At 45.2% G+C, this 14,467-nt stretch overlaps 1 protein-coding gene across 1 annotated transcript in view; it reads left to right on the top strand.

The window, feature by feature from the left end:
- Positions 1–14,467, top strand: part of PRKCH (protein kinase C eta) — a 112,529-nt gene that overhangs the window by 22,228 nt on the left and 75,834 nt on the right. The window contains exon 2 of the mRNA XM_062494861.1: positions 4,579–4,642. Within this exon, the coding sequence (XP_062350845.1) occupies positions 4,579–4,642 (64 nt within the window). The remainder of the gene's footprint in view (positions 1–4,578; positions 4,643–14,467) is intronic.

Below are 14,467 nucleotides of genomic sequence, written 5' to 3'. Positions count from 1 at the left end.
GACTAAAGGATTTACTGCACTGATAAGCATACTTTCCTCTCCCAGTGAGCTAAAACTTGGCCGAGTTACCTCTAAACCAGCCAGAAAGTCTATGTTTTTCTTCCTGGTTCTTCCCTGGGGGACCAGGCTGAGGATGAAAGTGCTGGAGAGAGGGGAGGGTGATGATTGTTTACATGTCTACCTGCTGGTGGTATGATGCTGCATGCCACCAGTTTAATTTGATTTATTCTGAGATCACTGCACCTCACAGCATACATAGAATTTCATACTTCTCCTTTGCTTCCAGTACAGCAGGACTTTCCTTTGGCTTTAATACCAAACCTTCCAGGCATAAGCCTGTGATTCCCCAAAATAGTTATCCCATGCCAGATAGATCTTGGCATTAGAAAACTCTTTGATGATTGTGTCAAATACATATGGATGGTTACATTCTTGTATCACTTATCTCTTAATATTGTGGTGTAGGAGTTCCCCCTGAGCATCATCTGTGCTGCCTTCAGGCTGTTGAGTTTCTCTGAGCCTCTTCTGCTTTCTTTAAGAAAGAATATCATCCGCATTGTTGACCCCAGCTGATTTCATGGTCTACTTTGGGCTTTAATAACTCTGTCAAGATTAATACTGTGACACCCCGTTTCTCTGTAAAAATGTAGGGGTTTTGCCTTTGATGTCAATGAAGGGAAATGAAAAAGAGAAAAGAAGTGAGGAGCAAAACTCGGCGTCTGTGTGGTGCTTGTGTTGTACCCACGCTGCTGTTGGGAGGCTGGATCCCAAGGGTGTTTGCTGGTGCTGGGAGGTACTGGCATCACTGGAGCTGTGCCAGCGTGGTGTCAGGGCTTGGGCTGCCAGCCCAGGAAGGGTTATCCCTTCCATGGCTGGAGGGCCAGTCCTTTGGCAGCTGCTTCCTTTTGAAGTGCTCAGGTTTTACTAAGTAACAGAACACGGTGAGAAGTCCTCTCTGTGAAAGTAGGTGCTGACGGTGGAAGTGCTTTGGTGACTGGAAATAGTGAAGGAGGGCTTGTATCAGGAGTTCCTCCTTTTGGGGACAGAGTGGGGTACCAAACTCCTGATCCATGGATCTCTGTTTTCAGATGGTTCTGGGCAATTTCTGCGTGCCCAGCTCTGGCTGCAGTTGCTGGGTCGGGAGAGTTTCCCAAGCATGTGCTCCAGCTGTGGCTGCACTGCAAGGGTGAGAAGGTGGTGCTGAGGGTGAGAAGGTGGTGCTGAGGGTGAGAAGGTGGTGCTGAGGGTGAGAAGGTGGTGCTGAGGGTGAGAAGCAGGGCAGGAACACGGGGGGCTGTGCTTGCAGGGCTGCCTGAGGTCACCCCCAGGGCCCAAGAGAGGTGCTTGCTGTTCACACCTAGCTCAGCACTGCGGGTCCAGCACGTGTGAGCAGCTCACAGGCATCAGCTGCTGCCAGCACGAGACCGCTCTGGTGGTGTGGCCATGGCTCAGAGTGTCCCCATGATGGGTGATGGTGGGTAGGGAAGCATGTCCTGTCGGGCAGGTGCTGCTCTTGGGGAGCTGCTGATGTTTCTCAGGCTGGCTCAGGTCTGTGGTCAGACATTTTCCTTTCAGTTTTTTAGGTCAGGTGTTATTTTCTGTTTCGGGCACGTTTCACATGTCTGAGAGTTACCTCAGGTACCGAGTTGGCTGCTACTGAGCTGGAGAAATTCATCCTTAAAGGAGATCACAGCAAGTCCAAAAGCCAGAGTTTTCCCTGTGGTCTGTTATTATTTAATTTAATTTCATTGTATGTTATCTTTTGTTGTTCTGTTGCTATCAATTTAAGACTAGAGAAACCCTTAAGACTGTCTGGTTTAAACTCTTGTCTAGGACAAGAATTCCCTGTTGGTCCTGCATTCATCATCATTGGTGTGCCAAAGTTTCAGCAGCTCCTGGCATGCTGGAGCTTCAGCCTCATTTTGGAGACTTTCAGCTGTAATTTTTAATTGCATGCCCCTTAGATGTCCTGTAAGAAGACACTGAGTGTAGCTCAAGTCCTCTTGGCTGAGTGCTCTTGGACTGTGGTACAGCATGAGCACAGCTGCTCAGTGAGTGTAGGGGATTTGACTGGTCTTTAATCTTGGGAGGCTGGAGGGGAGAGGTTGTTTTATATAACCCTCATAAATCTCCTGCTATTGCTTTCTGAATTAGTTTGTTTCTGTTCTGTAAGACTGCTATAGGCAGAGGACTGTGCTGTGCTAGGGGCAGAGGAATTCTCTTTGCAGAGATGGAGAGCAAGGTGTGTCAGGATTTTGGGACAGGTTTTGTCTGTGCCCTGTGTCCAAGGTGGGTGATGCTTTTGTTGGATTCCCTGGCCTCAGCCCAGCTGCTTGAGTCCTGACAATCCTTTGCTTTTAAGGCTGAACAAGGAGTTCAGAATTTATTCCATATCCCACCAGAGATATTGTGTGTCAGAAGAAGGGAGGAAGGAAGGATCCTCTTTGTCAGTGTGGAAGCAGGAGTTTGACATGTCCTGTATGGAGACTCACAGGAAAATGCTAAGCACTGAAGAATGATTTTGGAAACCTAAGTAAGTAAGGATTTTTCCATAAAACCTGTGTTCTTGGTATCCCATAAATCAATTTGCATGATTATGTATTATTAGTATATATTTTGGAAAGAACAGTTTCTTTACAAAGCTGCACTTCAGGGAACTGAAATTTAGGCAAAAATAATGCATGATATTGCTGGAGTTGAAATCTATTTGGGAAATGTCTTCAATATTAATGGAGACAGTGGCCTGTTCAAACACATCTTCTTAAACCCAGTGTAATATGCAGTGCAAACAAGCACAAAAATTAATATTGAGTCAAGGCTAAATATTTGCTTTAAATTTTCTCTGAGACTGATTTTAATTTGCTTTTTTTTTTTTTTTTTTAAGTGGAGAATGTAGTGTTGATAAAATCAGCATTTTGGTAGGATTTTTCCCAAGCTTGTAGCTTCCCTGTTTTGTGTCCCACTGATAAAAGTGTGCGCTTGGCCATGACTGGAATCACGTGAATGAGATGTTTGGTCATTCTTTTTCCTGAAAATATTTCTTCTGCTCATCCTAACAAAATCCCAGCAGTTTAAATAGCAATTTCTCTACTTCTGCAACAACCTGTGAGCTAGAGAAATGTATGGCTGGCTCTGCTTCCCCTTCACTTAGCCCAGAAGGCTGTTTTTTTTTTTTTCTGGGCTGTGTCAGCATTCTGTGTCTTAACCCTGCAGTGTCAGCCCAGCTCAGACACCTCCTCCCACCTACAGCTGTGCAGGTGCTTTCTTTCCATTTGTAGCTTGGCTGTTTGACTCCTCTTTAGGGGTCACCTTTCTGTTTTACCAGTATCTTAATATTATTTATTGCCTGTTTGGTTCGTGACAGCAGAGGTTTTTTCTTTTTTGGAAAACCCAAGGAAATGTCTGGGATAGGGTGGTCCCTAGCCCTTGCTTGGGGAGCTCAGGTTGGTGTGGGTTTATTTCAGTGATGGGCTGTGTGTTTGCACTGGAGAGGGCTTGCAGGGTACACAGTGTGCTACCCCTGGAAAAGGAGGCAGCCTGAACTCATCATCCTGTGCTTTTACAGGAGGAGCAGGGAGGGTTTGGATGAGCAATCTTTATTCATTCTCCCAGACAGCTCCATTTTCAGAATTCCTCTTCTGCACAGGTGATCGATAGCCACAAGGTGTGAAGCTCCTCTTTGCTAATTTTAACCTTGAGATTTGTGGGAAATTCAGGGTGTGCCTTGTTACTTCTTTCTTTGCTTTTATATTTCAACTGCGATTTCTGTGTGACAGCCTGACTCAAACATCAGGAATTCCTAGCTGTGATTTTAGCTGGTAAATAAAAAAAAAACAAAATAAAAAAAACCCAACAACAAAAGCGAGACCTTTATTAAAAATGTATCTCAAAATGAAAATTCTACTCACCAAAAAATAAATGCTTTCTTTCAAGGACAGGCTGACTGACACTGGGATTGAATCTCTGATCCCTAAAATTATGTTCTGTATCTCTATCTAATTTAGATTAAATGACAAGAAATCCTTAGGTAACAGCACTAACAGTTTTCTATTTCCTATGGTTTAAGGCCAAAAGGTGATTTATGTAAGAAATCAGCATTTGCCTCAGAGATGATGGTATTTTGGGAGACTGAAGCAATTTCACTGAGATAAAATATAATAGAGAGGAAATATCCATATAATTCTCAAAACAGATGCACATTGATCTGAGAATTTAGTTAGTCCTGCTTCATCTATCTCACAGATTGGAACACTATTAACTGTATTTTATTTTTTTTTTTTAAACTTCTGTTTCCTCTAGCAAGGTTGAGATTGTTCAGCACTTCCAGGGAAAAGGAGGATTTGAGTTCCTTATTTTTTATGAAGCCCTGAATGCTGAACAATTTGGGCACCAGATGCATGATTTAATTTTATTTTTGTTATTTATTTATTTGTTTATTTATCAATTACAGTGTGCATGAGAATATCTGAAATATTATCAAATGCTAGCAGGATTAGTCAGGCAAAATCCCAACAAGAATTTCTGCCTCAAAACAAACCAAAAAAACAATGTTCTAACATTTCCTTTCCCTTTTTTTAGGTGGATTTGGAGCCAGAAGGCAAAGTGTTTGTTGTCATAACTCTTACAGGAAACTTCACAGAAGGTAAGGGAGTTACTCTGGCTTGTTTCCATTCAGAGCTGGACTCTGGTGTGTGTCCCTGCCATCAGTTCCAGAGCAGTGCAGATGTTTGGATTCTTCAGGGGCCACGTGCTGTGGTGTGCCTGAGGTTTCTGGAGTGAAGGGAAGTCTGGAAGGGGCTGTGGGTGGCAGCTGGAGCTGCGTGTGCCCTCTGCTCTGATCTCAGACCTAGGGAGCCAGGTTGTGCATGCTCTTGGTTTATTTTCCTGAAGTTGTCCTTCACACAGATTGTTGGTGTCACTCGTGCTTTTCACCTGGCTGCCTCTTGAAAGGCAAGCTGAGGAGAAAGCAGAGCATGTTTAAAACATCTGGATGATTTTTATTCTGCAATGTTTCACATCTACTTCACGAGCATTTCTGTTTCCCAGCCTCACTACTCACGGGAAGCTTGCAAGATTTTAGTGTGACAGCTGCCCCAAAAAAGCATCCAGGCAGCCTTTTTTTGGTAACTATATTTTATAGTGTGATGGTTTTGATGTCCCTGTTGTTTATTGTGATACCAGTTTTGAGCGTGGATGTGAGCTGTGCTGCAGCAACCCAGGAAAACTTTATATTTGTAACCAGAGGTCAGGGAGAGTGCCAAGGTGTGCTGGGGAGGCCTGCAGGAATTTCTTGCAGGGATGAAAAATAGGTTAGAAATTGGCTTTAATTTCCTATGACAGAGCCAGGGATGGAAAGAGAAGAAAGTGGAGGGATTTTACTGACTTACACCCCAGTTTGTGTCCACAAGATACAAGAGTGTATATGCTTGGCAATTTAAAGCAGTGTTGAGTAGAGATGGTGGGCATGAGCATAAATCCAGAGTGTGTTTCAGATCTGTGCTGGTGGCTGAGCATGTTGCTAACAAGGTCTCAGAGATGAGAAATGAAGAACTCAGATGTTTGTACAGCTACTGCTTTCCAAGGGAAATGGGAAATGTTGGAAATAATTTACTTCTCTTTCCTCTTTTTTTCTTGAGGATGTGTAGACTTATAGAACGGGAAGATCAAAGATGGCTCTTGGCTTTTTTCTTATCTGGTTGTTCCCATGTATGGTCACATTTAGAGTTTCCAAGAAAAGACTTAATCCAGGGCAGACCTGATTGCAGATACTGACTTTTCCCAGTCATTGGGTAAAGGAGGTGTTCATGAAGAAGGGGTTTCCCCTCTGATAAACAGAGAGGTCTTGTTCATAACATCATGTGTAATTCTACTTTTGTCTCTTTTGCTGGAAATGTGGAGGCTCTGAATTGTATTTGGAATTTTAATGGTTTTTCGGAAGGAAGTCTGAGAATAATTCACAACGTAAAAGCTCAAAAAGCAGCTTCCCACTTGTTCCCCTGATCTGGAGTGCAGCCACTGCCACATCCTCCCTGCTCCCTATGACTTCTTATGCCGAGCTAGTTGTTTTGTTTATGGAAATAGCCAAATTCACAGGGTCTCAGGCACCATTGTCTACCTCCAGTAAAGTAAAAGCTGAAAAAGTCGGCAAAGAGAGGGAGGAAATAGGGGAGAGGGCTAAGAAGAAAAATGAGCAAAACCCAAAAAACCCCCAACAAAATTGAGATTGGGGTTTTAGGCCCACCTGAGACTGCCCTAGTTTGTTTGTCCTATTTTGTTTGTCCTGTTTTGCTTACTCAAAACAGGCAGTCCTGGTACTGCTTGCACTTTACCTTTAGGAGTGGTGGTTTTTTGGTTTGATCAAAAGTTCTTCTGACCAAAATCTTAATTTAGTTCTGCTGCCCCTACAGCAGGGATGGGGGAGCAGGGTGTCACTCCTGTGAGTGACAGAGACATTTTTGAATACTGCCAGGATGTAAGGGCAGTATTGGAACCATAGAGCTGGAAAGAGGTTAGGTCTTTGCAGGTTCCCACATGGCTCTTCTGTCCATCACTGCTACCCTGCTGTTTTGAGCCAGGGAGACCTGCCTGTTTGATGTGTTAAAAATACATGTAGTTTTTCAGAAAAAGAAAGGAGCAGAGCAATATGAAGTGAGGGAGGGAGCCCTAGAGAAATCATACTTGCCTCTCTTTATTTTCTCTGCTTGGATATATGTGCTAAGCTGTGTCTGTTTATAATAACCACCCTTATTCAGCTGACATTCCCTGTGTAAAGCAACCAGTGCAAAATTAAAATGAAAATCTCCTTACCTAGGGAGGAGATTTACCTCTCACAGAAATCACAGAATACTCTGAGTTAGAAGGAACACACAAGGGTCAGCAAAGACCAAGTCCTGAACTCCCCTAGGGTGACACATGCTGGTGGCCCTGGCACCCAGCTGGGGTGGAGGGAAGCCCACCCTTCCCCAGCCACCTCCCTTACTGACCCAAGAGCTGTTTCAGTCCAGACTGTTTTGTAAGGAAGGTGAGGACTGACTTCTGCCTGCCGGACTTCAGGCATTGCTTAGGGATTGATTTCCTGCCCCTTCTCTAATGAATTATTTACTCTTTTCTGGGTTTTCTTTATTTTACCCTCTTAGGATTTTTTTTTTTTGAGTCACCAATTTTTTCTTTCAAGTCATACAATTCCTTTTGAAAACTTTCTTATTCTTTTTACCCTGCATATAAATACAATTTTCTCCCCCCTTCCAAGGGTGTCTTTAACATTTCATACCTCTCACTGTCGCTGTTTGTCTCTCCTTGCCTCTGCTCTCTTAAAAACAGTGACTGTGCCTTCTCTGAGGTGTGATTTTGCTGAGGATTGAGGCAGGTTGTCAGCTGAGGAGCTGGGAGCAGGAGCAGGGTGCAGTGTGTGGGACCCCACCAAGCTCTGCCCAACCCTGGGGGCTGCAGGAGCTGAGGTTTAACAGCACCCAGGGAGTTCTGCTGCCCTCCTTCCCTGTGATCCCATGTGTGCCAGGATCTCTGAGATAATCCACAGGATCTCTGCGATAATCCACAAGGTCCCAACTCTTGCAGGCCCTCTATAAAGGGAAAAAAATTCTGCTTTATTGCTCTCTTACACACATAGTGCTCTTGAGGTGCCCCAGAGGGTGTTGCTCAGGTAGTGACATTGAATTCAGACCTGCTCTCCAGTGCTTGTTGCTTTTTCCCCCTGAATACTGGCTTCAGCTGTAAAAGAGCAAACCCTGAATTAGCTCTTGTTGGGCAGGATATGACTGATTTGAAATAAAAAGCCTTGCAGTGAGCGTGGGTGAACCACTGCTGTGGTTTGTGCCTCTGGATCCCTGTGAGAAGTTAGAAGAGATTGCTGAGAGCTGGTGGTGGTGCCTGGGCCAGGCACTGGGAGGTCCCAGGTGTGTGCCTGGGTGGATTGAACCTCTCCCCTTGCACCACTGGAGTCCCAGAGCCAGCCCAGTCCCCTCAAAGCTTTGCCTGCAAGGTGTGCTGTGTGCCCTCAGTTTGCCACCTCTCTTTCTGTTTGCTCTATTTAATCCTGAGCAAAGCTGATTAAATTAATACAAATGAAGTATTTGACTGAATTAATGAATGAAGCAAGCCCTCTAGAAAATATTGCTTCTATTTTAGTGCTTTGAACTCTTGCAATTTGCCTTTTTTAATTTTTTTTTTCCATGTTGTCACTCAAAGTGATAATTCTGGCTTGAAGTTTAGTTTTAATTTCATAGTTCTGAGGTAAGTAATGGTTGTTTCTTTTCTTCCAGTGCCAGTAAAGACAATGACAAATTTGAGTTCTGGGCAAGAAATAGAATGAGAAGAATATTGAAAAGCCAAGTGAGTTGGTAGGGCAGATATAGCACATATTGCTAAATATTTCACGTTGGTAGGGTTTGCAGCAGCAGGCAATCATAGAATCATATTGGAAGGGACCTTTGGGATCATCTAGTTCCATCCCCCAAGAGGGAAGCTGAACCTGCTTACCTGCAAGTAAGCTAAGAAGCAGGTTCAGAAAGCCCAAACCTGCTTCTGGACCAGGAAATGCTGCTCTGTTTTGCAGCTGGCACATTAAAAAGGTTTGTCCTCAAACACATAGACTCTTGGTCTTTCACTGTCATTTTTCTTAGAATATATTTTTCTAACATGAAGTTTTTTTTAAAGAAGTAGTGTTTTCTCTGACAGGTACCACTAAAGATCTGCAGCCTTAAAGTGTCAAGTGGAACATAGGTATTGTGCTAACAAGATCTTTGCTCTGCACTGTAATGTAGCTCCTCAGCCCCATAACATTTCTATTGACAGATCTATTACCAGGTTTTCGTACAACAGGGAGTAAAAAAGAGTTTTTCCAGTCCTCTGTAAACTGCAATGATGACTGCTTTCAGCCCATCTTTTATAGTTAACAGAATAAATACTGGAAACTAGGAACCAGGAATAAAAAAATGCCCAGATCTCATCCTGGATTTTTTGGGCTACTCTTTTCTTTTGGTTTAGTGGCTCTAGCAGAGTTTTAAAGTTTGTACTAGATACTACCTAGAAAACCTGCTGGTCCAAACAGGCCATATCAGTGCAGAATGAGATGAAGTTGTGCTGTCTTTGGTTCACAGTCTGAAGACATGGAAGTCTTTAATGTCTAGCCCAAAGCCTTATGTGGCAGACACTAGCAGGAGACATGCATTTCTACACACTTGGATTTTTTTTTCCCCAAAGCCTTATGTGGCAGACACTAGCAGGAGACATGCATTTCTACACACTTGGATTTTTTTTTCCCCAATGTCTGCACTTTTTTCAGTGTTTTACACTTGTCACACCTGCCTGCTGCAGGGAAAGGATTTCCAGATCCATTCCCTGTTGGTTCAGCTCTGCATTTTCAGATGGAGATAGGTCACGACAGTGTTGAGTCCCATGGGGGAGAAAATCCACCCTAAGTGTGCCCCGAGAAGACTGAGCCCTTGCAGGAATGTAATCAAAAAATACTGTGCATCTCTGTTTGGCAGGCAGGTGAACTTCAGTGGATCCCCAGACTTGCTGGAAGATACCATTCAGGTTAAAAAGTAAAAGGTTTCCAGAGGCTGATCTTGAAAGTCCTGAGCAGGTATTGGTCTCCTGGAGGTTGCACTCTGCACATGCCAACAGAGGCTTATCAGCCAAGCCAGGGGGAGCAAGAACAGCTCTGTCCTTGTCCTGAAGCCTCCATGAATTTCTTTTTTTTTTTTTTTTTTGTATTTCAAAGTGAAACTTTCAAATTGTGCACATTGCATTTCATGTGTAAATATTGCCAAGAGAACCCAAATATTCTTGCACGCTGGAACTCTGATCTTTCACATGTGTCTCTCTGCCACAAAAAAAAAACACAAACAAAAAACCACAAACAAACAAAAAACCCCAAACCAAAACAACAACAACAACAACAAAAAAAAAAAAAACCCCAAAAAATGCAGATTTGTTAAATTCTGAATTTTCACAGGAAAAAAAAATTCAACAGTAAAGCAAACAAAGCTGTTTATTCCTGGTAGCAGGAAGAGCCAGACCCTGGGATATTATTTGCCTGGTGTTTATGGAGGGGCTGTAATGTAAAGGCAGGAGGAGAACAGCACCACAGCTACCTCAAATCCACAGGTCTACTTCTGTTTCTCAGAAAATGATCCCTGTGAGCCCCATACATGTCTAATGCCAAGAGGTTTTTGTCAGTAATTTGTGACTTGCCATGATCTGCCAACCTCAGAGATACCCAGGCACTGTAAAAATGCAACAAACAGCAATATCAGGGTTAACTTCACTTCCTCAGTGGGCTGTGTTTTGTCTGGGCTCTGAAACCTAGAGATAAATATGCAGTCAGTGGGATTTCAGTGTTCCTGGCTGTAATGAGGAGCAGAGGTTTCTTTGCTTTATTTTAATGTGATTCCTGGAAGAGGTGATGGTGGTTCCCAGAGGAGCTGAAATCTCCTTGGCCTTGAACGACAGGGCTGTGCTGGTGTTTGTGCTGCAGCAGAGAGTATGGGATGAAAGGAGAGGCACAGGAAGCTATAGGAGGTGAGTGCTGGGCTCTAGGGATGATGGCACAGCCCTGGTTGTTGCACCCTGATGCTGTTTCATTGCCAGCCCTCTCTGGATCCAGTGCGGATGAAGGCACCTGGATAATACCCTGGCCTGGGATGAAGGGCATGCTCTGACAGTAGCACACCTCAGGTTGTGTCTGAATTTCTCTAGACTGTGGTATGTGAGGTGCCTGATTTAGGTAAATGACTGTCCAAAGCCTCAGTGCTTTACCAGGGGTCACTCTGTAAATCTGTGCTAGAAACTGCAGGAAAAAAATAATACCAACAAAACCATGCTGTTTCTTTTGTTATAAATATTTTTATAACTTTGGCTCCACCAACTATCAGATTATACTGTCTCCCATTTAATGTCTGAGTATCTCAACTCTGGCTGCTGGAGGAGACTCCTGATGTAGGTGGTACCATCACAGTCACAGATTTTCTGTGTGTCTGAGTGCCTGGCAGCCCAGCCTGTTTGGCATTCAGAAGTCCTTGTCCCCTGAAGGTAACAGGATTCTCTTGTACTGCAGTGTTTAACTAGCTCAGTTTACCTGGGAGCTATTCAGGCATCATTAGTGCTCATGGGGAGACCCAAGGTTCCCTGTGGCTCCACAGACACGAGGAGGATCAGCAGCACCAGTCTGCTGCATGGTGAGGGTGTTGAGCACTTCAGTCCTACACCTCACTGGGGTGGGGCAACATGTCCCAAGCAGCCAAGAGCACAACAGGGTCTTCAGCATTAGTGAGCTGGCATGGAGCTGTAGGAAGCAGAGTTCATCTTCTAGTGATGCTTTAGGAGGCAAATACATGCACTTGCAGTTTATACACCTCTGGTTTACGTTGTTCCAGACCATGCCCAGCAGAAAATTAGTTTCCTGCTCTTCAGTGCCAGCTGTTTTTGTTTCCTGGAGTGCTTCAGCAGCAATGATTCTGTTTGTTTTCCAGAACGAAATGCTGAATCAAAATAGAGCTTTGAGCAAAGAGATCCTGATGTTGTTTGGCCAGGGTGACCTCAAGCTTGGCAGAGGCAAGAGAAGGAGGGATGAAAGCTTCTGTTGTCCCTGTCTGCTGGCTTTAGGGAAAATGTACTCATTTGTGATGTGGGATGGAGTGCATGCCATCAGCATGGCTCAGAGTGCTGTGGACACCACCTTCACTGAGCCACCTCAGTGGCTGCTCCTCCTGGCACTGCCAGCACTGCTGGTGGTTGCAGATGAGGGAATGAGGCAGTTTCATAATTGAGGGTAAATCTGTCTGTCTGAAAAGGATGCTCTTGGGTTTCCCTGGGGCTGCCTTGAGTGAGGCCAGATCTGCATCAGCTGTCTGGACTGGGAAATTGGAGCAGGGCTGTGGTTGGCTTTTGGGCCAGAATTCTCCCTGAGCTCAGCCCTGCCCTGGGTTCTGCAGTGAGGAAGGAGGGGGAACCCTGGCAGTGGTGCAGAGGAAGGAGGGAGGAAGGCAGGAGGTCTGGCTGAGCAGGTGCCCTGCCCTCTTTGCCCCATCCACTGAGACAAGGGGGAAAAGTTGCCTGGAGAAAAAATAGAGCCATAAGGGTCTGGAAGAAGGACAGAGATAAGGAATATAAGGAGAGATGGAAGGAAGTAGGAGGCTGGTCTGGGGAGTTGTGATGGGTGGGTATGGGCAGGAGTAGTCAGGAAGTAGCAGCTGAAAGAAGCCCGAAAGGCTAAAGGAGGTGGGGGGAGGAGAATATGGACAGAGGGATTGTAGAGGAGCTGCCAGGGACAGGGAAAGGCTGCAGCAGCATAGCTGTGACCATCAAAGCTGGTTTCTTTCTAGAGTCTGGAACTGTTTTTAATCCCAGAATCTCAGCTCTTTTCTGCCGTCTAGCTGCCAGACTTGTTGAGCGTGTGTCTGTCAGAAGCACTGATCCACACAGTAAAGCATATTCCTTTCTTAGTGCTCTCCTCTCTCCCTGGAGCTGTGTGCTCAAAACCACAGCCTTGCTGCTGAGCCAGGACCAGGGACACTGCTGCAGTTCCAGCAGATGAACTTGCTTCCAGTAATAATTTTCTTTGTTTATAAAATGTAGGGAACTGCCTTAAAGCCAGAAACCTTTTCATTTGAAGGATATCACTAGAGAATCAAACTCTCAAAAGTCAGACAATGCCAAAATTTTTGTGTCTAAACTGTGTCCTTCCTGTATGTTCACAGTATGAACTTGCAAATCTGACTTGCAAGTCAGCAAGGAAAAAGGCAGAGAAATGTTTCTTGTCCAGCCTGCCCAGCTCAGAGTTCTTAGGTGTTGAGTGAGGAATCCTTACTGAGTGATGGCCTCAGTCTAGTCCTACACCTGTTTTTACTTGTATTGACTCTGATTCTGTATTTCCTTTGTGAAGGGGAGGCAAAGTGGGAAAAACAATCCCTTTGGGGGAAGGGTCCAGTTACATCCAAAAGGGCTGACGACAAGTTGAACATGAAGGCCATGGCAGAGAAATCCCTGTGTCCCATGATCTGGCTGGAAGATGGCTGTGTGGGAAGGCAGGGTGCTGTGTGTGGGGAGAACTGCTTAAGCCTGTGTGAGGGCTGTTGTGACCATCAAACCATGGGCTGGCTTTCATCGCCTGTCATTTATGCCTAAACAAATTCACCCCTTAAGTGTTCCTTCCCCATTGGAGGACTGGGAAAAAAAAAAGATGAAGTGAGGTACAGGTTTTAGGTGTCTCTCACAAGCTGCTGGGGAAGGTGACTTTCTTCCTACTCGCCCACCTCTACTTGTTTATTAATTGAGAAGGGTGAGATGGGAGAGCTCGTGGGGAGGCAGGATATGTATTTATTGCTGCTGTTCTTACACTTGCTGGAAAGGGTCACCTCTTTGGGAGAATGAAATTGGTGGCTGTCACAGGAGGGAGCTGCTGACTCCAGACTGTCCAAGCAGTCTGATGGTGAGCTGCCATCCCTGGAAGTGTTCAAGAAACAGCTGGACACTGTGGCACTCAGTGCTGTGGTTTTGTTGACAATGTGATGTTCAGCCAAAGGTTGGACTCGATGATCTTGGAGGTCTTCTCCAGCCTTTATGATTCTATGTTCCTGAGCTGAGGCAAGTAACACCCTCTCCATGAGGCAGCCAGCATTTTTAAAGCTGTATTTGTTTGGATTTGGGACATCTGCTTTTGAAATCCCGGAGACATATTTCAGAAGTGGAGAAATATGTATTGCAGGGTGAAAACCACATTTGGGAGGAGATGGGGAAGGGAGAGAGAATCAGGTCTGGCTGTGTTAGCTGCTGGGAATCTGCTGGGGACAACTGCATTTCCTGAGGTGCTGCTGCTGGCTGCATCCCTTGGGAAATCCCTCTGGAAAATCACAATAAACCCCTGGCACTGGGAGGGGCAGAGCACTCATGGTCCCTGCCATGAGTTTCAGGATGGATTGTGCTGGATCCCCAGCCTGAGCACTGAGTATTTCCTTGCTGCATTGCCAAGGTGGGGATGTGTGGATGAGAAGAGGTGCTGCTTCTTGGCAGAGCTCTTTCCAGTGAGCTGGGAATGCAAGAGGCTGAATTTATTTTTCTTGACAGATGCTTTGCTGTGGCAGAGTCTTACTCAGCCCATGGTGTGTGGGAAGCTGCGTGGGAGAGCCACATGGTAAACAACCTGCTTTTTAAGGCTGTTGAAATTAGAGGGCTCGTTGGCAAGCTGCCACGTGGAAATCTCAAAAGTTCCTGGGTCAGCTGTGTGATCAGAGCTGAGTTTGCTGTCAGACCACTTGGGCTCCTCAGCTGTGGGGTGACCAGTCCACCAGGAGAATCCAGGTGTTGCAGGGTGGTGATTCAGGTGTTGATCATCCTGCCCACTGAGCCCAAGGCCAGTGCACCTCCAGGAGAAAAGCTGAGGCATCTCATGACAGCAGTCGGAGTTCCCAGGCAGAAAAAGGGGAATGTTTAACTTGGTCTGTTGAAT

The sequence above is a fragment of the Cinclus cinclus genome, chromosome 6 (assembly GCF_963662255.1).
Source record: "Cinclus cinclus chromosome 6, bCinCin1.1, whole genome shotgun sequence".
In the NCBI taxonomy this organism is placed as follows: domain Eukaryota; kingdom Metazoa; phylum Chordata; class Aves; order Passeriformes; family Cinclidae; genus Cinclus; species Cinclus cinclus.
This window is presented reverse-complemented; position numbering and strand designations above follow the sequence as displayed.